General features: G+C 41.1%; 1 protein-coding gene across 1 annotated transcript; it reads left to right on the top strand.

The window, feature by feature from the left end:
- The first annotated feature begins 12,320 nt into the window (after positions 1–12,320).
- Positions 12,321–16,967, top strand: BRS3 (bombesin receptor subtype 3). Its single transcript, XM_039487026.1, has 3 exons — positions 12,321–12,902; positions 15,455–15,806; positions 16,466–16,967. The coding sequence occupies exons 1-3, from the start codon at positions 12,469–12,471 to the stop codon at positions 16,859–16,861; spliced, it is 1,182 nt and encodes a 393-aa protein (XP_039342960.1). The 5' UTR covers positions 12,321–12,468; the 3' UTR covers positions 16,862–16,967.
- The last annotated feature ends 6,103 nt before the right edge of the window (positions 16,968–23,070 follow it).

Genomic DNA, 23,070 nt, shown 5'->3' with positions numbered 1-23,070 from the left:
TGCCCTCGGTTCCATTTTTCACCCAATGAGTTTGACAGAAACTTTTTTCCCCCTAGTCTTTCCTACAAGGAACATGTACACAACAATGTTCAGTTTGCAGCCAAACTTTTGAGCCACTTGGCCAATGTTTTTAAAGATGGGCGTCTAGTGTTAAGCATCTAAGTCAGTATTTATGCTCCTAAATTAGCATCCTTCCTGATTTTCAAAGATGCTGAGCTGCTGAGAGCTTTGAGTGTTCCTTGCTTCTGGAAATCAGGAGGCTTTGATTTAAGAATCTAAATACAGATTTATCTCTAGCCTGGTTCTTGCTTGCTTATATATACCTGCCCCTGGAAATTTCCACTACATGCATCCGACGAAGTGGGTATTCACCCACGAAAGCTCATGCTCCAAAACGTCTGTTAGTCTATAAGGTGCCACAGGATTCTTTGCTGCTTTTACAGATCCAGACTAACATGGCTACCTCTCTGATAATAAATACAGATTGAGAGGACCCACTCGAGACACCCATGTTTGAAAATGTTCTCCAACGTCTTCATGTGAAATTTGAAATCACGCAATGCTAAGTTTGCCCATCCCTAGTAGTCATTCTACTGTATAATAAACATCCAAGTACATGGCACGGGCTTGAGTGATAAACGAGTTTTCTTTTATAGTGTAAAAAATAAACTATTTTAATTTCTACCATTTCTAGAGCTGCCAAATCTTCTCTCTGGAGAAACATTTTGCTCTGAATTCACTAGGAGCTGAATGCCGTCTTTTATTTAATAAGATCATTAAACGTCAGCACGGATGGCTGGAATCATACTGCTTGGCAAGTACTCCCTGATACCTCAGTCAACTCCCTTGTGTTGTTCAGGGCCTAATTCAGCTCCCCGAGAAGCAAACAGGAGTCTTTCCAGTGGGGGCTGGCTCAAGCCCATAGTCACCAGGCTGTTTCTGTGAGGGATGGATTTTGATGTTCTGGTAAGAAATATTCCCCCAAATAACGAAACCAGCCAGAGGAATGGTAGATAGAGCCTTGCTCTTTTACTCAAGGTTTTTTCAGCATGATATGGTTAAATCAGTGACGTGCATGCCAAACTGGATAATAGCTGCACTTTTGAATGCTGTCCTCCATATCATTCCAGCTCATTATCAAACTTCAGATTTTTGATAATTGCTCTTAAACAGTAAAAGACTAACCTTTACCAGAGATGAAGAAGTGAAGTGGAATATAATGGAATGATGTTTTAGAGTCTGTATATGAAATAGGAACTATAAAAGGTTCTTTTATTCAGTGAATAACTCCCACACGGCAATTAGCGGGGAAGATGAATATTTCAATGAACAGTAGCAACAGCAAGCCTTCTTGAAATTAGACAGATAACCTTCAGGTGCATGGTTTTATGGGGGAAAAGGTTAGCATATGAAAACAAGCAAACAAACAAAAAAGCCCCACCTAGTAATTACCCTTTTGTAACTTGAAATGCTATTAATGGGGAAGGAACCTAATATGAGAAGCAATATAACTGTCAGAGATATGCTTGCATTGTCTTCCACTGCATGAGTAAGCCCAAGGCTACCTATTTTATTTTCAACAGTGCTGTGAATATTATCTCTATGTTTCACATCTACTGCTAAGTATCCTTTTAATACTGCTTATGGTGAAGTATTTAAGCACACCTGCTTTCTGAGACTGAATACACAGCAAAATGAAGTGCAGCACCTCCCAGTCCTGGGCTATGCTGCAGGCTGGAAAGGACACAGAAAGGCCTGGGGTCCTATATAAGTTACGGCAGCCTCCCTGGGTTACAGGGATGCCTGGAATCTCCACAGGGTTGCACTGCATGCTGTAGCCTGCACCCCCACATTTGATGCCCCCCTCACCCCCAGCCCCATCAGCACAACTTATGGCTCCTCAGGAGCTGTCTTTACAGTGTCTGCACTGGGGGAATACACTAACAGCAAGAGCCACAGCTTTTAGGGTCGCGTTTACACCACTCCAGCCCTTTTATATAGCACAAGGGGCACAGAGCAGGGATACCAGACTTTCTTCCTTAGCTTCTGTGGTTTCAGCCCTTATTGTCCCCTTATTTTTCTGTTGCTGAATCTCTTTGTATATACATGTTCACTGTATCATAGCATTAAAAATTAATTACAGTAAAGTAAGTCAAGGAGTCATAATGGCCCCAATTCTCCAGCACAGTGGGGCTCCTTTCTATCACTTTACTAGCACATGCAGCCATAGACAGTGCACCCTGACATTTCAGATCAGAGAAATTTTGTGAGGCACAGAATCACTATAGCAGCCCCCCAGCCAGCCCATGCAAAGGAAAGAGGGGATGTGACTGGGCTGTCTAATTAGGGCTTGTTTACACTGGCAATTAACAGCGCTGCAACTTTCTTGCTTAGGGGGGGTGAAAAAACAGTGCCCCAACGCTGGGAGCCACGCTCTCAGTGCTGGGAGCTAGGCCCCTCCTTGGGATGGTTTTTTAGCGTGCTGGGAAAGCTCTCTCCCAGTGCTGCGCTTCGATCACACAAGGCATGGTAAAGCACTGCCGCGGCAACACTTTAGCATTGCCAGTGTAGACTAGCCCTAAGCATCTAGCTGATTTCAGCTGCTCTAATGATCCTAGTGGCTGTTGGCAGCTTGCACGAGATAGGGTAGCCAAGGGGATATTCTAATGTGTGCTGGGGATTTTGCTGGCACATGGATGCTCTAGCACTGGGGCAATGCAAAAGTTACTTAAAGCTAACTCTGCCCCTTCCCCCAGCTGGTCCTGAGAATCTGGCCCAATGTGTTGTTTACACTCTGTTTTCCAAATCTCTTCTGGCCCCATTAAGCTCTTTGCTGAATTGTGTGTGTATTCAGTTAGTGCCTAGAATGGTTTCTAACCTGGTCATGAAAAAACAAAGACTGTATAGACTTTTTTGAGGACTGGTGGTTCAAAAAATAATTTATTTTGATAAAGGTGGGATTGGTGAAAGAGAAAGTGAATCCAAAATTTAATCTATGCAGCTACACATATTGTACTCTTCACTTCTCCAGTGGCTGGATGAGCAGTACCTAACTGGATAAGTATATCCTGATAAAGAAGCCAGGCTATTTGAGCCTAAAGGAAAACTCACGCTCTTGCCAACCTGCTACATTACTTACAATGAGTTAATAAAAAAGTGACCCAGTGGGACATAGCCGATTTTCTAAAAACTTTTGATAAGGAGTCTTACAAGAGACTCAAAGGAAATAAATGACCACAAGGAGAGGGACAAACGAGCTAGATTAGAAACTGGGCAAGCAATAAGAAGTGACGATGCTGGAGTGTTGACTGCTACTCAGCAAGGCGAGAAATAGCTGGGAGTCCTGCCTGAGTAAGGAGGGCAGGATCCATCTCTCTTTCTCATGTTATAACAGTGGAAGGTCAACAGGCAAACTGAAGGAGAGGTGGATGTTTTAGTCCTCAGTAGTCCGATTTTCATTCTGAAGAGCAAAATCTGGAAGTAAACTTAAAAATACATCAACTTGCTTATGCAAAAAGCACAGCACCATTTGTTCTAGGAAGGTGGTTAGCTTCATTTTACATCATGTGTCTAATGGCTTTTCCAGCTAAACAGTGTATCATTTATGTTTCAAATGCAGCATTGTTTAAGTTGTCAGCAAGACTGAAGATGTGTAATTTTCTTTGGGCCTGAATAATATCTTCTGCAGAGGCCCCATTACATTTGCTCTCCTTTAGCATATCTCCCCTGACATTCTGTCATAGAATTGTGCAGTGATATTATTCACAGGAATACGAGATGCACAAAGACAAATCTAATTAAAAATTGTTATGCTCTCATGATTCACACCCTAATAATTTTTAGTGACTGGAATAGCTTCTGATGCTGCAGTTCCAGTTTAGCATCTAAAATGAAGGCTCAAGATTTGTTACAAAAACAAATTATGTCCCACACTGGGTTTTTAGTTGCATCTGCTGAATGTGTTCACTCTGGGGATATGTTCATCTGAAGCTCTTTTGATTTCTGAATTGTTCTTAGTTACCCTTAAATTGCTTGTTTACAGGTGGTACATACACCAGAAAAACATGTTCTGCTTTAAACTGGCTCACATAGGGAATTTTAAAAAATCCATTAAGATTTTCTGTCAAATCACAGCTGGTTATTAACACTGGGCTAGATTATGCCTTTAGATCCATCACTGAACAAGGGGGTGATGCGTAAGCTGCACTACCCCAGCAGTAGTACTGGGAGGCATAGTGTCTCAGAGATACATCTGGGAAACAAAGTTCCCTCTCTGCTCTCTTGCTTTGGGCAAGTTAGATGTAGTAATTTGCTGCTCATAGAGTTTAGGGCCAGAAGGGACCATCATGATCAGCATCCTGGAGGCCACAGAATCTCACCCACTCACTCCTATAATAGACCTCTAACCTCTGGCAGAGGTAATGAAGTCCTCAAATCATGGTTTAAAGACTTCAAGTTGTAGAGAATCCACCATTTACACTAGTTCAAATCTGCAAGTGACCCATGACCCATGTTGCAGGGGAAGGCAAAAAACCCTCAGGGTCTCTGCCAATCTGACTTAGGGAAAAATTCCTTCCCAACCGCAGATAGGGCGATCAGTTGGACCCTGAGCATTTCAGCAGGACCCAACAGGCAGACACCAGGGAAAATTTCTCTGTAGTAACTCACTAGCTGTAACTAATGTCTCATCATTGGCCATTGGGGATATTTGCTACTAGTAGTCGCAGATTGCCTATAATGGCATGTAGCCAGTCTCATCATACCATCCCCTCCATAAACTTATCAAGCTCAGTCTTGAAGCCAGTTAGGTTTTTTGCCCCCACTGCTCCCCTTGGAAGGCTGTTCCAGGACTTCACTTCTCTGATGATTAGAAACCATCATCTAATTTCAAGCCTAAACTTGTTGATGGCCAGTTTATATCCATTTCTTCCTGTGTTAACACTGGTGCTTAACTTAAATAACTCCTCTCCCTCCCTGGTATTTATCCCTCTGATGTATTTATAGAGAGCGATCATATCTTCCCTCAGCCTTCATTTGGTTAGGCTAAACAAGCCAAGCTCTTTGAATCTCCTCTCGTAAGATAGGTTTTCCATTCCTTTGATCATCCTAGTAGACCTTCTCTGCACCTGCTCCAGTTTGAATTCATCTTTCTTAAACATGGGAGACCAGAATTGCATATAGTATGCCAGATGAGGTCTCACCAGTGCCTTGTATAATGGTACTAACACTTCTCTATCTCCACTGGAAATACCTTGCCTGATGCCTTCCCAGGATCGCAGTAACTTTTTTCACAGCCATATCACATTGGCAGCTCATAGTCATCCTGTGATCAACCAATACACCCAAGTCATTCTCCTCCTCTGTTGCTTTCAACTAAGTCCCCAGCTTATAGCAAAACTTCTTGTTGTTAGTCCCTAAGTGCATGATTGTCCACTTTGCACTGTTAACTTTCATCCTATTTCTATTACTCCAGTTTTCAAGGCTATCCGGACCCTCTTTTATGATATTCCAGTCCTCCTAAGTATTGGCAATACCTCTCAACTTTGTGTCATTCGCACAAATCTGGATCAGCACAAAATTACCACACCCTCCCCATGCCAGCTTAAGTACACTGAGCAGTGCACTAGGAGAAATGGAGCCAAGACTCCGCCAATTCCTCACCCGTTCCCACCCACCTTCCTCCAGGGAGACTGAACGGGCATCCAGCATCTGCTTACTCCTCAGCATTCAGGCCCAAGTTCCATGTCACTCACACTGGAGTATATGGGTAGTTCTCACTCCTCTGCATGGGCATGCACTACAAGTCACATTCTAGCCCAATGTATTTACGGCATATTAACAACCTGTGCAATAGATATGTATGTTACTGCATGATTGTTGAATCATTACAAATTGTATAAATTATCCTTTGATATCCACTCAAGATTCAATAATGTTTACAGCTAGATATCTGGGATATTCCTAGATGTTCAGTCTCTCTTTAGATATTAGAAGACTGTTATTTGATAAATGAAAGGCAAATCATTAAGGCAAACCGACTTGCAGGTTACAAATCAAAATACTGTATAGAATAATTATCTGTTGCATAATATAGTTCAATCTTAATACACAATACTGAATGCTTTTAAGCATCAGAGAGTATTTAGCACATAATAGAAAACTCCAGGATCCAAATTAAATGCATAGTTAAAGTTTTAAAGATACCCACACGAATTACTCCAGATGGGTTATTTCATTTTCTGAGCATTCATTTGCTAACAGAAATTAAGAGATTTTTTATGCTCATTTTCCTCTCTGCAGAGAAGTGACACCAAAGAAATCCCTTTAATAAACCAATATGAAAATAGATTCTGAACATTCATATATTAAAACTAGTGAGGCATTCTTAGAAGCTGTCAAGAAGGTTGGGATGATGTGATGTTACAGTGGTGGAGAACAGTAGAAGTTTCAAGCTAATGACTGGTAAATGCCTTTCACCACCTGTCAAATATCACAAAGAAAATTAAATTCCACTAGCTCCTCTACTGGACACTCTGGGTTTACATCTTCTAGCAAGTTTGGAAGCCATTCTCTCAAGCTTTAACCAATAAGCTATCATTCTCGGTGCTGCATCGCTAAGCAATGATTCTGAGAGCTCATCAGAGTTGGCCTTCCAACCTACCTCTTGCAACACAGAAGTAGTGGCATAGTGTTATTTCTGCCTCTAGAGACACTGATAAATCTTTTACTATTTGAAAATAGAATTGAATAACTTCCAAATCTAAAGGCTCATTTCTGATCAGATGTTACCGTGAGGTCTTGTATCTCAGTCTCGAAAAGTCTGCTCAGGCCCATGTGCCCTTTTTACAACACATATGATTTAGAATGGAGCTCTAAGCACTGGACAGGGTAACATATTCAATACTAATGCAATGTATTTCTGTCATAAAAAGGTTGCCTTCAATAATTACTACTGACCAGATGCTGCTCAGAATCATGCAGTGCCAAGATAATGATTGCTAGGGCTTCCTCAACACTGGCCACCCATTTTGGTGGCTCAAAATATGTTTTGTGCCCTATTGATGGAGACTATGAACACTCCAGAGAGATGGGCCAATGGTAAACTGGAAATGATTAAAATGAAAGGTGTGAAGACAGTTTTGCATCCTTTTATTTTTCAGTGGTGAATAGCATCAGATTGACAGTCCTAGAAACAGAACTCTCTTGTTATCCCTTTAAAAGGAACAACACAGGCAGTACAAGTGCACAGTTCCTTGACAAAGTGACTCACCTGACCTGCAAAGACAATCAGGAAGATTAAGAGCAGTTAAGTGATTCTGCCAAGGTCACACAGAAAGACAGAGATGGAGCTGAGAATAGAACCCAGAACTCTGGACTGCCAGTCCTGTGCTCTAAGCAATAACTATGCTCTGTCTCTGACAGAAGCATTTACTCTCCATGTACGGTCAATCTCTGGCCTCTCCAATTATGTTGCCTAAACAACAGGTGCCAGTTTGTGGTAATTGTATGGAGTTTTTCTGTGATATATTTAGCCTCTTGCCCACTAGAAAACGGACAGGAAATAATCACATAAATTACACAGGCCACTCAACAGCAATCAGATAATAATCTCATTATTACTAATGACCTGAGCTGTATTTAACTCAGTGACTTTGTGTTACCATAATTTAACATACTATTAACAACTTCCATTTAAACAGGAGTTACTGAAGCTGACGCTCAAGTGCTGGATGTACACTACACCCCAATGCACTACACAGCTCTGTGCTTGGCAGACCACTGGTTAGATAGGTTCCAGAGCACTTCCCACTAGCCCAACATGAAGGTGAAATGGTCAAGACCAACTAAGCAGGACCAAAGGTGGGGGAGGTGTCACCAATGATCCTCAGTCCGATCTTACAGAATTCTCCTAGGAAAAGTACAACTAAAAATAGTGCATACTCATAAAGAGACCTGAGAAATGAAAACAAAGTTTTGGTTTGTTCTCAGTGTCAAAGACAGAGACTGGAGAAACCAAAAGACAACAAAAAGTAGCAGTGAGAAGAGAATTGCCAACAATGCCCATGATCCTCTCTCTGTTATTTTGTATGCCTCTAGCAGAGCCAGTTCAGATAATACTTGCAAATCTGTAGCTCCAGGGCTCTCAGGTCACGAGGACTGTAAAAGATCATACTGGCCTTTTAAGGTTAATCCAAACTTGCAGGCTTATTACTCAGACCTTGGCTCCTTTAAGACCAAGGATTCTGAGAGCTGGAGTACTCAGAAGGGTTGTGTATCGGGAAGCGGGGCCTCCTGGGAGAAGGGGATTGGGTTATAAATGAGACATCCTTTTGGTCAATAAGAGGAGGTTAGGGATTGAGATCTGGAGTGAGCCTTTCCACATGGACTCAGAGGAGAGGTTTGGAGCAGAATCTGCAAAGGGATCTGTGGCTAGAAGCTGTAAAAGAGAAGAGAGGGGCCTTGGACAATACATTTCTGGTGGCAGCTAAAGGCTGGGGAACTGTTAAGAGGTCCCAGGATGGGGCTTCTGCAGAGGGTAGGAGGAAGTCACCCTTCACCTCTGTTTCAAAATGGCTAACCCTGGGTGAAAGGCTATCTGATTTAGCTGGACTCTTGTTTTGCCCTAGAAGGGGAGGACTCTTATTGGTTTAGCTGGAGTGCTAAACTCCAACTCAGTTCTATCACTAGAAGGAAGTGCCAATGGGAAACTGAAATACAGATGCAGTGTGTGCTGGAATGGGGACATAGATACCCTGTCACAAGGCCTTACTACATCAGGAACAGTCTCTCCTACTAATGTGAAGCTTACTACTCCTGCACAAGTGCTGTGCCAAATGGAGCATCACTTGTTCAGACTGACAGAGCTCTTCAGCAATAACTTGAGTCAACTGTGATTTGGGGATGTACACTATATATCATGACATTTGCACATTCTCCCTCCTCTTGTTTGAGAAGAAACTGCAATCCATGAATCCTCTAACTCCCTCCAAAGGTATGTGCGCCACCTCAGGGCATAAAACATATACCTTTGGCAGGCAGAAACTTTGCCCTTGACCCACACTTAAGTCCTCCCTTTTGGATGGCTCTATCGTCAGCACATACCAATGGTCCAGGATGGTGCATACACATGCATCTTCAGGAACACTGACCTGTATGGAAAGCTCCAAGCAGGGACTTTCTTTCCAGACCAGATGATTCCAGTGCAGTGGATGCTGAAATGCCCATAGTGATCCTGGGAGACCCAGTGTACCTCTTACTCCCAATGGCTCATGTAGCCTTACATGGGAAACCTGGATAGCAGCAAGGAGCACTTCAACAATAAGATGAGGAGGTGAAGAATGACCGTAGAATGTGCCTTTGGCAGATTAAAAGTGCACTGGTGCTGCCTTTACGGTAGATTAAACCTAAAGGATAAAAATATTCCTATGGTCATAGCAGCCTGCTGCACGCTCCATAATATTTGCAAAGCTAAGGGTGAAAAGTTTCCCCCGGGATGGAACGCAGAGGCAGATTGCCTGGCGGCTTATTTTGAGAAGCCAGATACCAGGACTATTAGAAGGGCATAACAGGGAACTATTTGAATCAGGGAGGCTTTGAGGCAACATTCTGACAATGAGCACCAGTAATGTGTCTTTGTATACAGCACTCTGCCATGCTTTGTTAACTTGCCACCTTGCATGAAAATAGTGATGATTCCTGACTGGGATTGAAAGCTAAATGTGTCCCCATATTCCCAAGTAACATCAGCTTTTAAATTGTAAATATTATGGAAATGCCCTGATCCAAAACTCGGCAACAGAACCACCCTCCCCCCCTGCACCAAATTGTGACAGCTGGATTCAGATCCAGAGTCCAGATCCTTGGCTTTGGCTGAGGAGCACACAGTACAATTTGGGAGTGTTTGAAAAGGGGGCTTTACACCCTCCTTGTGCTCCCTCTTCCTGCATTGCTTTAGTTTGTGCCAGCTGTCAGCAGCCCCAAGGGGCCAATATGGCCACTGAGGACTGCCAGAATGCAGGGAAGCCCATCATGTACGTCCTTTTCATTGAACATGCCCCTATGCTAGCTGCTGGAAGAGGTGGTAGTTTAGGAGTCTCCAAGCCACGAGAGGATCCCTTACACTGAAGTGATCTTCCCAGGGTCAGCTACATATGCTTAGGTCCAGCATTCTCCAATAATGTCGTGTGCAGTGGTCAAACTGCAGAAGAAAATTGGGGCCTCAGATTTTATTTTGCCTGCTCCAATCTCTCTCGTGGGTCTGAATATCGTGAGACTTTGGGGAAGTTCACATCTGGATTTATACCCTAACACTGCAGCATGGGCCAATCTTGAATATAATCCCAATGTGATTTACAAGTTTATCTCAGCTAAATCCCAGTTTTAGGTACACACATCTGGTGTTTCATTCTCTGTGCTATTCTAGTAGATGTTCAACAGTTTGTGGATTGTATTTGTCCCCCAGTGAATAAAAATAATGAAAGCAATTAGTTCCTAGTGTTTGGAAATACATACTCCTCCTTTATGGGGAATCTAAACAATTTTACATAACTATGTGACATTAAACTGTCACAATGTGCTACAGTTGCAGCACTCCATATTAAGCATAATGTACACAACTATGCCAGTGTGGGTGGACAATATAATCAGGCCATCCTCAAAGGTACCTAAATTTGTGAGCAGCCTACACGCTGTATCCATACAATAGGACTTATGAGGGATGATCGTGATAAGAACTTGTCTACTAAAAAGAACCCAATAAAGAGTCCTAATTTGAATTTTTGACTTACATACTTTTTATGTATCCATGACCTGTTTTTCTACACAGACTCAACCTGTGCATACCCCTCTGATTTCTGAATGTTAAATATGGCATAGTGGTGAGTGCAGATATTTTGGCTGTCAGACAGAAAAATCAGGAGATTCCTGTATGGTTTTAGGATCTGATTTTTTTTTATCACTTTACATGGAACAAGTTCAATTTATGCTGATTGGATTTTGTGCTGAGATCCAGCAAATCCCCTCTATCAAAAATTCATATTTTATTTAGATTGGTGGAGAGAAATAGACAGTGATTCAAAATATGGATGCTGTAAGACTATGAAAGAAGGAAAATGTCCTATTGTCTAACAGCTAAATAAGGGAATGTGGAGAAAAAAAATACTCCAAACACAGATCTTTGCCCTTAATCATCCCCCCCTTTCCCAAGCTGAGGAAAAAGAGAGTGTTGCCTGCTTATACTAAGGGTATATTTGACTCAGAGGGTCCAATTCCCAATATCTTGGGGATGCAAGTCAATGGGGTCATCTCAGAGCAGAATTTGGTCCATAAATAAAATTTGACTCTTAATTGCCTAATCTGGGATACTAAGAACCATAGCACTAATAACTCTGAAGTAGTGTAACATAAAGAAAGCTAATAAGTTACTGTTCTGTCAAATGATCTGTGTTATCACTTCTACCATCTACATGCTCAATAGTTTGTGGTTTGTACTTGTTAACCAGTGAATTAAAAATAATTGAAGAAATGAGCTACTAATATCTGGAGTTACAATCTCCTCCTGTATAGGGAATCTAAACATTTCCTATAACTATCTGCCAAAAGATCTGTGTTATCAGTCCTACCAGTCATATCTGACAGGTATATGGGTGATCACAAGATAACAGGCCTCAATTCTGCAACCCCTGGTATATCTCCTTAACTTTAACCACGAGTCATTCTAATGAAGTCAATGGGATTGCTCAGGTCAGTAAAATTAAGCACGTATGTAAGCATTAGCAGCAATGGAGCCATAGTTTGCTACCTTAAATTGTCTTTTGGCAGCACACTGGATTACTGTGCTACACCTGAATTTGTCCACATTTCTGTAGGGCACTGATCTATACAATAGTAAAAATCAACACAGCTTCATGACTTGATATCTTTTCCTATAGATGTTCATTATCTGTGTTTCAATATGTTTTTATCCAATATTAACACATGCTGCGGAGGACTATGTTAATTAGTAGACTTTACACTTATCTATAATCTTTTGAAAACCTGAAAGGTTTCCTATATAAGTAGTACAGGGTATATTTCTTTTGTAAAATATTTAACAAAGCCTTAAGAAATATTTACTAGGTAATAATAAAAAATCTATTCACAAGTATCTCAATGAGAAAAAAATGACTGCAGATAATACCTTTAAGAGCCTCTCTTTTCCTCCTCCCTCCCCACCTCCAATGGCTGAAAAGCCAATAAAAGAATTCTCCACCTCCCACACAGTTCAGTACTGGATCTGTGTGCATTATCCCAATCATACTTTGGGACTCAGGAGTGGGGAAAGGAATTAGTTAATGTACTAAGGAATCTTAATTTCAAACATAATTATATACCTTTTAAATGGTCTTTCTTACTGACATGCTACAGGTTGAGAATTAAACATTTCTCAACAATTTCAACTCAGCCTGGACAGAAGACACATTTAAAGAGATGTCTCTGGCACACTGGCATTCAGCTAATCAGACTTCACACGCATCGGTCAATATTACAGAACAACTGAGATCTATCACTGACAACGATATTGTAGATCAAGGATGGACTGAAGACTCCTTTCCAGGATTAGAAATACTGTGCACAATTTATGTTACATATGCTGTAATCATTTCAGTGGGTCTCCTCGGAAATGCTATACTCATCAAAGTCTTTTTCAAGATTAAATCAATGCAGACGGTTCCAAACATTTTCATAACCAGCTTGGCTTTTGGAGACCTGCTTCTTTTGTTAACCTGTGTGCCTGTAGATGCAACACGCTATATTGTGGATACCTGGCTCTTTGGAAGAATTGGCTGCAAGCTGTTATCTTTTATCCAGCTAACTTCAGTTGGAGTATCAGTGTTCACTTTAACTGTTCTCAGTGCTGACAGGTAGGTCTGCAGCAATTTGGTTTGTCAGGAAGTACTTGTGCATTAAGATAGAAATGAATAAAAGGGAAGAAGCCATCACTTTGCATTAATCTGTAATACTTAGTCCTTGGATAGATAAATATGATGTTAAATGTTCCCATTAAAAACTAGATGATTTTTTCCAATGATCATTAAAAATCAACTCCAATTTGTTTAAGAGATCAATATTCTCTGAAAGTGTTAATGAAGTGAATTTAAAAATAATTTTAAAAAATAATCTGACCTTTTATTAGTTTGAAGTGATGTAAGAAAGGCATTTTCCCCTCTACTGAATCAAGAAAGATAAAAGGCTCACGGCAGGGAAAAGATAGTTTGTATATTGGTGCTACCTAGTGGTGTACAGAAGAAGTCAATGAGGATGAACAACACATCCTCATGTGAAAAGGACTAAGGACAATGGGAATCCTTCCATTCACTTCCATGGGCTTTGGATCAGGCCTTAAAACTCTGACTAAACTGACTGCCACTGAGGGGTAAAATATAATCAAAACTGTTAGTTCAAATTACTTTTAAGACTCTTTACAATTTGAAGGCTATTGCAATACAATAATAATTTTAAGCATGGCAATTGTTCACTATGATTGAGATGCAATGTAGCACTATTTCAATATTTTAATTGCTATTGTACTTCTAGTTACTGTAGCTTTTCCAGTGACATTTTACTTCATAGGACCTCAAATTAAACTCAGACTAATCTGAATACTTTATTATTAGAGCACATAAGTGCTTCCATCTGACTGACTTCACAAGTGATTTGGAATAACCCTTTTAACCAAGAAGCATTTACAATGTGCTTTATTTATGACTGAATAACAACAAATAGAAGGCAGCAGTGTAATGAGCATGAATTATCAAAGACTACAAACAGTCAAAGTGAACTCTCAAGGTTAAAGGAAGGAAAAGGTTTTCAAATACCAGTAACTAGAAAAACTAGTTAATAGCAAACTAGGTCAAGTATATAGAATGAAGAAAAAAAATCAATCCAAGTCGGTATTAGGACAATGGGCAACTGCTGCTGAATTCAATTCTTACTGGATGCCATCGTGTAATTGCCTGGAACAATATTTTAATCCAGTAATTATATGGTTAAAATGACTCTGAAAGTTTAGAACATGTGTTAATTATAACACCATGAGCTACTGTATTCTGATTGGCTATGAGGGCCTGGGCTCAGAAAACGGTTATTACTAAAGTTCTAGTCTGCAGTAGTGTGTCTAATTTTGCCCAGAGAAGAAACAGAGGGCCAGATCCTCACTTGGTGTAAACTGGTACAACTCCACTGAAGGCTCTGCCTTCCCTCCATACTGATCTGTGTTACGTTTCACTGTATTCTCTTTCATGGCTGTCTCCTGCCCTCTTCCATGGATCTCCCCAATCTGCCTAACCCAGGGCTCATCCATTCTGAGAGCAGGGAGTGTGGTTTCATGTGCTCCCCAGTTCCCTATGCCCAGTCCTCCCTCTTGGTCCCTTGCCTAACTCTCTATGTCCCCTCTCCACATTCTCCTGTCCCCACACATTTACCCAGGTCCTCCCCCGCCCCTTCCCCCACCCGGTCTGGCTAAGCCCACTTGTTGCAGCAGTACAGCCAGGAATCAACAGCAGGTCAGTTTATAAGTGTCTATATATTATTTTAAATCTTGCTCTGTATACATGTGTAAACTGTCCTGTGTGAGTGTGACCTGGGCTGTGATTGTTTTCCACAAGGAATCAGTGCGAAAGTTTTCTTTTGCCTGGTCCAAAAACAAGAACAAACCATCAGCAACCAAGGAATGGCTTGCAGCCATCAGGAAAACAAATATCCCTGAACTTATAAAGCCTCTTGAGAGCAGACTAGTCCATCTGGAGTAGCAAAATGGTCAGTTTCCAGTCCCGCCCCTCATTCCATGTCTGGGAGCTTCCTGGTCCTTCTTCTAGGCTGAACTAGACTGGGAAGGAGCACTCCATCGTCCCTTCAAGTGCCCTCCTCTGCCTTTTGTGGCTATGTCTACCTCGACAAAACTTTAATTCAACCCTTTCAAGCTTACCTTTAATGTGGGGCATGTGCAACTCCACACAAGCTCTTTATATTACATATCTTTGTAAATTCCCCATTTACCTCCCCTTGTGCACACATAATACAGAATATACAACTCCACCTCTCCACCCCCCAAATATTAACTTACACATGAAACCCCACCAAACACTAGATGGCACCTCTCCTCAGAATGGTTTACAAAGCAAACTGAATTTGGAGTTTGCAGACCAGTCTATTTTGGACATATGATCATTCTGGGGGAGAAAAGTTTCAAGACAATCAAAGTCAATAGGATTTAAGTACATGCTTAAAGTTCATCCTTGACCTTCTGCCTTCCTTATGGAGAGGCTAGCATCACTTTAAATTCCCAAGATAATTATGTTAACCTTAGTGAAGATATATCAGGCATGAATTTGTCCCCACAAATTTAAATTATTGGTGCCACAAAACTAATGTTACTACATTTTTTCTAACACTATGATGTTGGTTGTGTTTCTAGGTACAGAGCTATTGTTAAGCCCTTGGAACTGCAAACATCAGATGCAGTTCTGAAGACCTGCTGTAAAGCTGGCTGTGTTTGGATTGTCTCCATGATATTAGCAATCCCAGAAGCTGTATTTTCGGATTTATATTCATTCAGCAATCCTGAAAAAAATGTATCTTTTGAAGCATGTGCCCCTTATCCTGTATCTGAGAAGATTCTGCAAGAAGCTCATTCTCTGGTTTGCTTTTTGGTGTTCTATATTATACCGCTAGTTGTCATTTCTGTCTATTATTTTCTTATTGCCAAAACATTGTACAAAAGCACATTCAACATGCCAGCTGAAGAACATGGTCATGCCCGTAAACAGGTAAGTAAGGATCACAGTCTCAGGTGCCCATCTTTTAGAAATCTAAGCATAGTGATGAAATCTTAATTTAATCTGAGTGCAAACATTTTACATATACAGTATACACAGCAGACAAGTAACAAGTCTATGTAAAGTGCAGCCTGTATACACAGGCAGCAATAGCCCTGATTCAGCAAGGCATTTAAGCATGTGCTTAAATCCTATTGATTTAATTTTAAGTATGTGCTTAAATGCTTTGCTGAATCGCAATGGATTATACTTTGCTGAATCAGGACCACACTGAATTTAGTAGTTATGGCACCTTTCACTAAATTCTAAACACTGAGGGACAGAGCCTGCATTAGAATGCATTAGCTAACATGGTAACATCACATCCTTAAATCCTTGTCTAGATGAGGCCTCAGTGGGTTCTATCAGACCAAAGGGTGGGAGAGGGAGTTTCATAATCAGATGCTCCCAGGTGAAAACACCCTGTCCAAAGGCACAAAAATGTAAGGGTGAAAATGAAAATGCTTTAGTTTCTGCTTTGTTGCCAGGCTGCCTTTCAATAATGATCGCTGGTAGACTGATTTTTATTAAGGGTCTCAGAGCCCTCCAGGGAGTAGCATAATACATAAATACGTATTATTAATACTAGATATGCAATTATTTTTTCCTAGATTGAATCTCGCAAGAGAGTGGCAAAAACAGTGCTGGCGCTAGTTGGTTTGTTTGCCCTCTGCTGGCTGCCTAACCACATTCTCTATTTGTATCGATCTTTCACCTACCACTCTTCCGTAGATGCCTCTGCCTTTCATCTTATAGTCACTATTTTCTCCCGGGCTCTGGCCTTCAGCAATTCCTGTGTCAATCCCTTTGCTCTTTATTGGCTGAGTAAAAGTTTCCGGCAACATTTTAAAAAGCAAATCTTGTGTTGCAAGGCGAGGCTGCCCACACAGCCTCCCAGCAACACACCTACCAGAGCTTTGTCAGCCACAGGCAGCACAAATGGCTCAGAAATCAGTGTTACTTTGCTAACAGATTATAGTATCACAAAAGAAGAGGAGAGTGTTTAGTTCTTCGATCATGGAGAAGTGCCAACATCATGCTTTCCCCAAGATTCTAGTGCACCGGGACCCTGCTAGGAGCTGCAAGTAAACAAAAGAATGCATCCTTTATACAGTCTGTGAAAGCATCTTCAGCAGGACTTCTTAACATCTTCAATTATACAATGGAGAAATCACACCAGTGTGTGTGGGGAAAAGAAGAAACACAACTGATGTAAGCTCAGTCAAGAGGATAGTGCCTATTCCCCGGGAATGCTATGCATCCTTTCCATCTGCCTGAGGCTTCTGCACCATGCTGACAAAGTTAAGCTCAGTTAAAACACATTTAAACTCATTTGAGCTGCAGGAATATTTTTGTTCTGATTCTGTGTTCAGAAAATTAGAATTGTTGTTATACTCTTGGCCGCAGAGTAGTGACAATGAGCGCTGCCTTTTGTTGAGAACTTATGTTGCCTTTGATGTTTTTAAAAATGGAAGCAGCTCTCCATAGAATGACAAACCACAGAGGTTTCTTATTTTGTCACTTTCCTTGCACCAAATATTGAACAATGGTCAAAACTTTGGTGTGAAAGTTTAGGGGGAGGTTGTTTAATTTCAGTTTATGAAAAAAAATAAACTATGCTGAAAGCGGTAGCACAATGATGAGACAGTGCTAAGCCCTGGTCTACACTACAAACGTATGTCAGTATAACAGCATTGCTTAGGCGGGTGGAAAATCCACATCTGGCACTCACATCTGTTAAATGGGGATAATCATACTTACCCACCTTTGTAAAGTACTTTGAGCTCTATAGGTAAAAAAGTCCTATAAAAGTACTAAGTGTTATTTAGTATTTGATTTTTCCTCCCTTGATCAATATATCTATCCTATCAACTCAACAGTCAGTAAGAGCTAGAACAGGTGCCGGGAGTTAGTTTGCATCATAGCAGTAGTTTTCAAACTTTTTTTCTGGAAACCCAGTTGAAGAAAATTGTTGATGCCTGTGACCCAACAGAGCTGGGGATGAGGGGGCTGGGCTGTGGGAGGGGCTCAGGGCTGGGGCAGAGGATTGGGGTGTGGGAGGGGGGTCAGGCACTGGGCTGAGGGTGCAGGCTCTGGGGTAGGGCCAGGGATGAGGGATTTGGGGTGCAGGAAGGGGCTCCAGGTTTGGGGGGGGCTCAGGGCTGGGGCAAGGGATTGGGGCACAGGGTTGGGGGGCAGGCTTACCTCAGGCAGCTCCCGGTCAGCGACGCAGCACGGGTGTTAAGGCAGGCTTCCTTCGTGCAGCTCTTGGCCGTAGACACCACTACCCTCAGCTCCCATTGGCTGTGAACCGGCCAATGGGAGTGCAGAGCCAGTGCTTGGGGCGGGGGCAGCACACGGTGCCCTGTGGCCCTCCCCCACCCTGCCTAGGAGCCAGACCTGCTGCTGGCCGCTTCCGGGGCCCAGTACGGTGTCAGAACAGTTAGGGACTAGCCTGCCTTAGCTGGGCAGCACCGCCGCTGGGACTTTCAACGGCCTGGTTGGCGGTGCTGACCAGAGCCACTTCTGAGACCTGAACTAGAATTTTGCTTTACAGGAGATGAGTCAGGAAATCCCCATGGACCTTCCATTGTCCAAATGAGGAAACAGAATTTCTATCTGAATAAGGAAGCTGGGGAGGAATTTATAGAATAGAGACTATAGTGTAGGTGTTAGCATGACAAAATATGGTATGTAGGCAGGGTGGAGAAATCCTATATTTTATTTCCTAATCAGAAGGGAAATTAACTATTGAAGATGCAACACATTTGAGCGGCAATTACTTGTAGTGCCCCTAGCAAGAGCGACCGGTATGTAGAAAACTGGAACACTGGATGGATGGATGAAATGCTCCTGCATAATTTGGGGGTTTGATTGTATTGTGTAGACAGTGCATATATATTCTCTCTCTGCTTACCTCCCTGATACAGAATAGAAAACTAAACCGTGCAAATCCTAAAGTCATTCTAATGAACCCTTTTTGTCTGCTTTAAACTAGTTTAATGACTACCCATTTAAATCCATCAAACCTGGCCATATGTCATTGTAATTCTGCATGTGTCATTCTGGAGGCTTCAAGCAGTAACTTTCATATGACTACTAAGGGCCTGATTCCCAACTCTGTTACACCATTACTGAAATCAGTGGAAATATTCTAGCATAAAACTACAATTTTATGGAGAATAAGGCCCGGAATCTTCTCTTATCCTCTGTGTCTTGATACAGCACATTCACTTGTGTAGAACCACTTCCTCTTAGCCTCCTGTGCATTCCTGGGAGAAAGGGCTCATGGTCAGGGCCTTCCTGAACCCCAATGACCCTCACTTGCCAGGAAATTCTTGGGTGTCAGAGCAGCTCAGGACTCAGCTGGGCCCTGGCCAGGATAAGGGGAACGTAAAAGTGCCTTCAAGTCCTGTTTTCCCTCCCTCGCTAGTCCTGCACCAAGCACAGCTTGGCTGGAGCAAAGAATCAGGCCCCATGTACCTTGAACAACATTTAGATGCACCCCTTCCCTTTGCCTCTAATAGGGCTAGGGGATAGGCCTACAATTGATAAATAAACCCACACAAATATGAACAAACTTTTATCATCACGGAGTTGAACATGGGGAACTTTAAACAAAAGAAAGCATTCTTTCCTCACCTAGAGTTTGCGTTTAAATTCCATACTTTCATACCCCCATTTCTGAAGGGCCTCTGGAAAGTGAATCTGCCATGTGTTTCCAAACTTTACACACTTTCTCTGCTGAAGGCTAAACTTTAGAGTACATAATCTTGGGGTATTCCCCACAACAGCTCCTAGAAATGGCAGCTTCTAAGATTCACCGTTTTTCTTGCTTTGCATTAGTTACTTTTTGCCTTCTGTATCTATTGTTCTAAATGAGCTAACTTGTTGCTATTGTATGCTGTTATAAATGTATGTTTCTGCTGGACATTGTACATTGACAGTTAGGGATCAACTATATTGCAGGCCATGACAGGACTTAATCATTCCATCTGTCAGTGACTGGGATGTCGGCAGTTGTGCCTAGTGCTTGAAGCAGGAGTTATGCCTACTAGTTAGTGCAGGAGTCAATAGCCAGGGTCAGAAACAGAGGCTGAGGACAGATGCCAGAGCCAAAGGTCAAAGCCAAAGTCAGAAACTGGTGTCAAAGGTCAGAACCAAGTTACCTGGAGGCAAGGCAGGAGCAGGACTGGGTCTGAGGCATGTGTTATCATAGCAATGAGCAGCCACCAAACTGCTGGGCTTAAGAGCTGCTCTGTGGACTCTTCCCAACAATCAGGCCATGGAAGACAATCAGGCAGTCTACTATGGGCCAGCAGCACTCATTACGTTGCCCAGAGACTGGCTCTGCTGCAGGCCCAGATTCTTGACACCATCATATAACACACTATATGGTTTTATCATTCTACCTTTTTTCAACAATAGTTATATTTGCACTCTCATGATACAATGTATCAGAGTGATGTATTGGTTAGCATTTACTTGATCTGAACAATCTGATGTAACTACTCCACCTATCCACCTAACAATCCATACGTAATGAATAATATCTCTCTAGACTACCAGCATTAGATAAAGGGAAAAGGTGTTAAGGTTTCCTCGGCAATCTTTTCTTAATGTTTCTTTCTAGAAAGCAGATGATGAGTGAAATTCAGCCCTGGGTAATGCAGTTCTAAATCTACTCAAGTGAAGGTTGTGATGCCCACTTACACCAGCACTGAATGTGATTTAGAAAAGAATTGTGACATGATGGAGTCTGGATTTATAATGCAAATTCATATTGAGGTAGAGACTATAATATGCAAAATATGTAAAAACAAAAAATAATTGAAAACTAGGGGCTCAATTTTGCAAAGCCTTACTTGCGTAAGTGCTACTCATGTAACATGAAGGCTTGCAGGATGGGACCCTATATTATTTTATAAATGAGATATATGCCCAGGTTGCTTTCTTTTGCACGTAACATATAATTTCATCTAATGATGTTTTAATTTGCTTGTGCACATTTAAAAGCCCCGTTAACTATAAAGGCCCCAATTCAGCATAGGACTTAGTGAGGTTTAAGAACATGCTTAGATGCTTTGCTAAATCAGGGCCAAAGTCTTTCTTCAGGCCAAAAAGTATTATTCAGCTGAACTTAAAACATTTCTATCTGCCAGTAAAATAATTCCAGTATCTCTTCACCTATCAAGGGGTTCCTTAATTAAATGATCCTTGGCTCCAAATCCTGGCTTTCCGTTTTGTGGAACTTGCTTGTTGTATTTGCACTATTTAGTAATTTTATAAATATATTTTAAAAACATTATGTTATGTTTAAACAAAAAAGTTTTTTAAAATGACAATCATTACAATATGACTGCTTTTTAGGTGTTGTAAACATTACCTGCTTGAATGAGTAAAAATGTAGACATTGTTAAAAGAACTGTTGCTAACATGAATATTATCAGTATTTTAATTTGTGCTTATCATCATGTAAGATACTGGCATGGGACTGAAACTACCTTTCATTCAGAAAAGCAAACCAAATCATATCAAAGCATGCATATATTGTAAGAACCTGAATCTCTGGAAAATAGAAATGCTAAAGTTATTTCATAAAAATCACCAATTTTTAATTATTTTTCTTTTATGCTTCTGAGAAAAGAGCCTTATTTTACTGTAAGTAGATTAACATGGACTGCCTGCTGACAGTAATGTATTTCTGCTAAGCATATTACAATTAAAGAATAAACTAAAGTTGCACACAGCTAAAGCATTTATTTGTACATTTCAATCAGTGGTACTTATTAAAAAGAATACAGGCTCTATGCAGTGGATGATTCTTGGCTCTGCAGCAGATGCTCTGTTCAGCAGAAAGGTAAGCTATTTCATGGAAGTCATTTTCTTTGTGAACATGGACAGTATCGGCCTGAATTTTTAACAAAATGGCCCTGATCCTGTCATTTTTATGCAGCTCAGACTGCCATTGAATGTAATTGGAATCTTATGTGCATAAGGACAACAAGATCAGCCCTAGGGTAAGGCACAACCCAGAATACCTCTCTGCAAACTCAAGAGTGGCCATTTAGATTTGCCCAAAGGCATTTTCCCTTAAAATATATTCTTCTGAATTCTCTGTCTGATTACTAAACGGTGAAATCCTGTGGCTCCACTGAAGGAAATGACAAGTCACTTCACTGGAGCCAGAATTTCACACTATAATTTTACTAACTGTCACATTCAGAGCACTAATAATCAACTCTGAAGAGCTGGGAACCCCCTTTTTCTCAATGAATGGAGTCACAGCCAGCCACCAAACAATCATGGTGCAACATCCTAACATTGCTTTGTGGTATGATGCTGGTTTGAGATGGCACAGCCCCATCACATATTGATGCAATGCCATGATGCAAACATTGTTGTAAGATCTGTGACTCTCTGAAACTCCCTTCAATAAAACATAAAAAATTCCTCTCTCTTCACTCCATCTTTGGCTGCTATCAGCTCACCAGGAGATCAAAATGCAAGAGTTAGCACACAAGGACATCTGATCTCTTCTGGGGGGGGGGGTTAGGTAAATAAACTAATCAATGTATTATACTATATATTTCACATTTAACATATGTATGTGTGTGTATACTTGAATGTGTGGTGTTTTGTAAAATTTTATCTGAATGAGTTTGGGATGGCTGGAGTACTTACGAATTGTATAGGTCATCCAAAAATCAAACCTTATATCACAATATATTCTCAGGCATATTGTTTAATATCACAGATTTTAAAGAGAAATTATTTTAGAGAGTTTTAAAAACAATTTATTGATACTATTTTAATACGTTTCTGCTTGTAAAATGAAACACCATTACTACAATAAATCCAACAGCAGTCTGTGAGAAGGAAAATTTATAACAGATTTCTGAAACCTCTAAAATAGCTTTTCTATATATAATAATGTAGCAATTTGCTATCTGCTATATCATGAGCTAGTAAAAAGTACCGTATTCCGTTGTAAACTATCCCTGATGATTCAAGATATTGGATTTTAAACTCATCACTGCTCCAAAACTTAATACTGTGTCCTGTGTCTTGGGCCAGGACAGAGGAAATCCATCTTTGGGGAAATGGGGGAAAACAAAACAAAACAAAACCACACATTTTTAAGTGGTATCTCTTTGAATTTGCTGTGCAGTTGGAAGTGTAAGAAGTAATCTCAGTAGAGACAGATTCGGCTGGT

Source organism: Mauremys reevesii, linkage group 9, assembly GCF_016161935.1.
Source record: "Mauremys reevesii isolate NIE-2019 linkage group 9, ASM1616193v1, whole genome shotgun sequence".
In the NCBI taxonomy this organism is placed as follows: domain Eukaryota; kingdom Metazoa; phylum Chordata; order Testudines; family Geoemydidae; genus Mauremys; species Mauremys reevesii.
This window is presented reverse-complemented; position numbering and strand designations above follow the sequence as displayed.

Bases quoted from the DNA above. Each gene is read 5' to 3' on its own strand.
- BRS3 (XM_039487026.1), top strand. From the start codon at position 12,469: ATGTCTCTGGCACACTGGCATTCAGCTAATCAGACTTCACACGCATCG. The intron at 12,903-15,454 runs GTAGGTCTGCAG...TTGTGTTTCTAG, and splicing joins ACTGTTCTCAGTGCTGACAG to GTACAGAGCTATTGTTAAGC. The intron at 15,807-16,465 runs GTAAGTAAGGAT...ATTTTTTCCTAG, and splicing joins ATGGTCATGCCCGTAAACAG to ATTGAATCTCGCAAGAGAGT.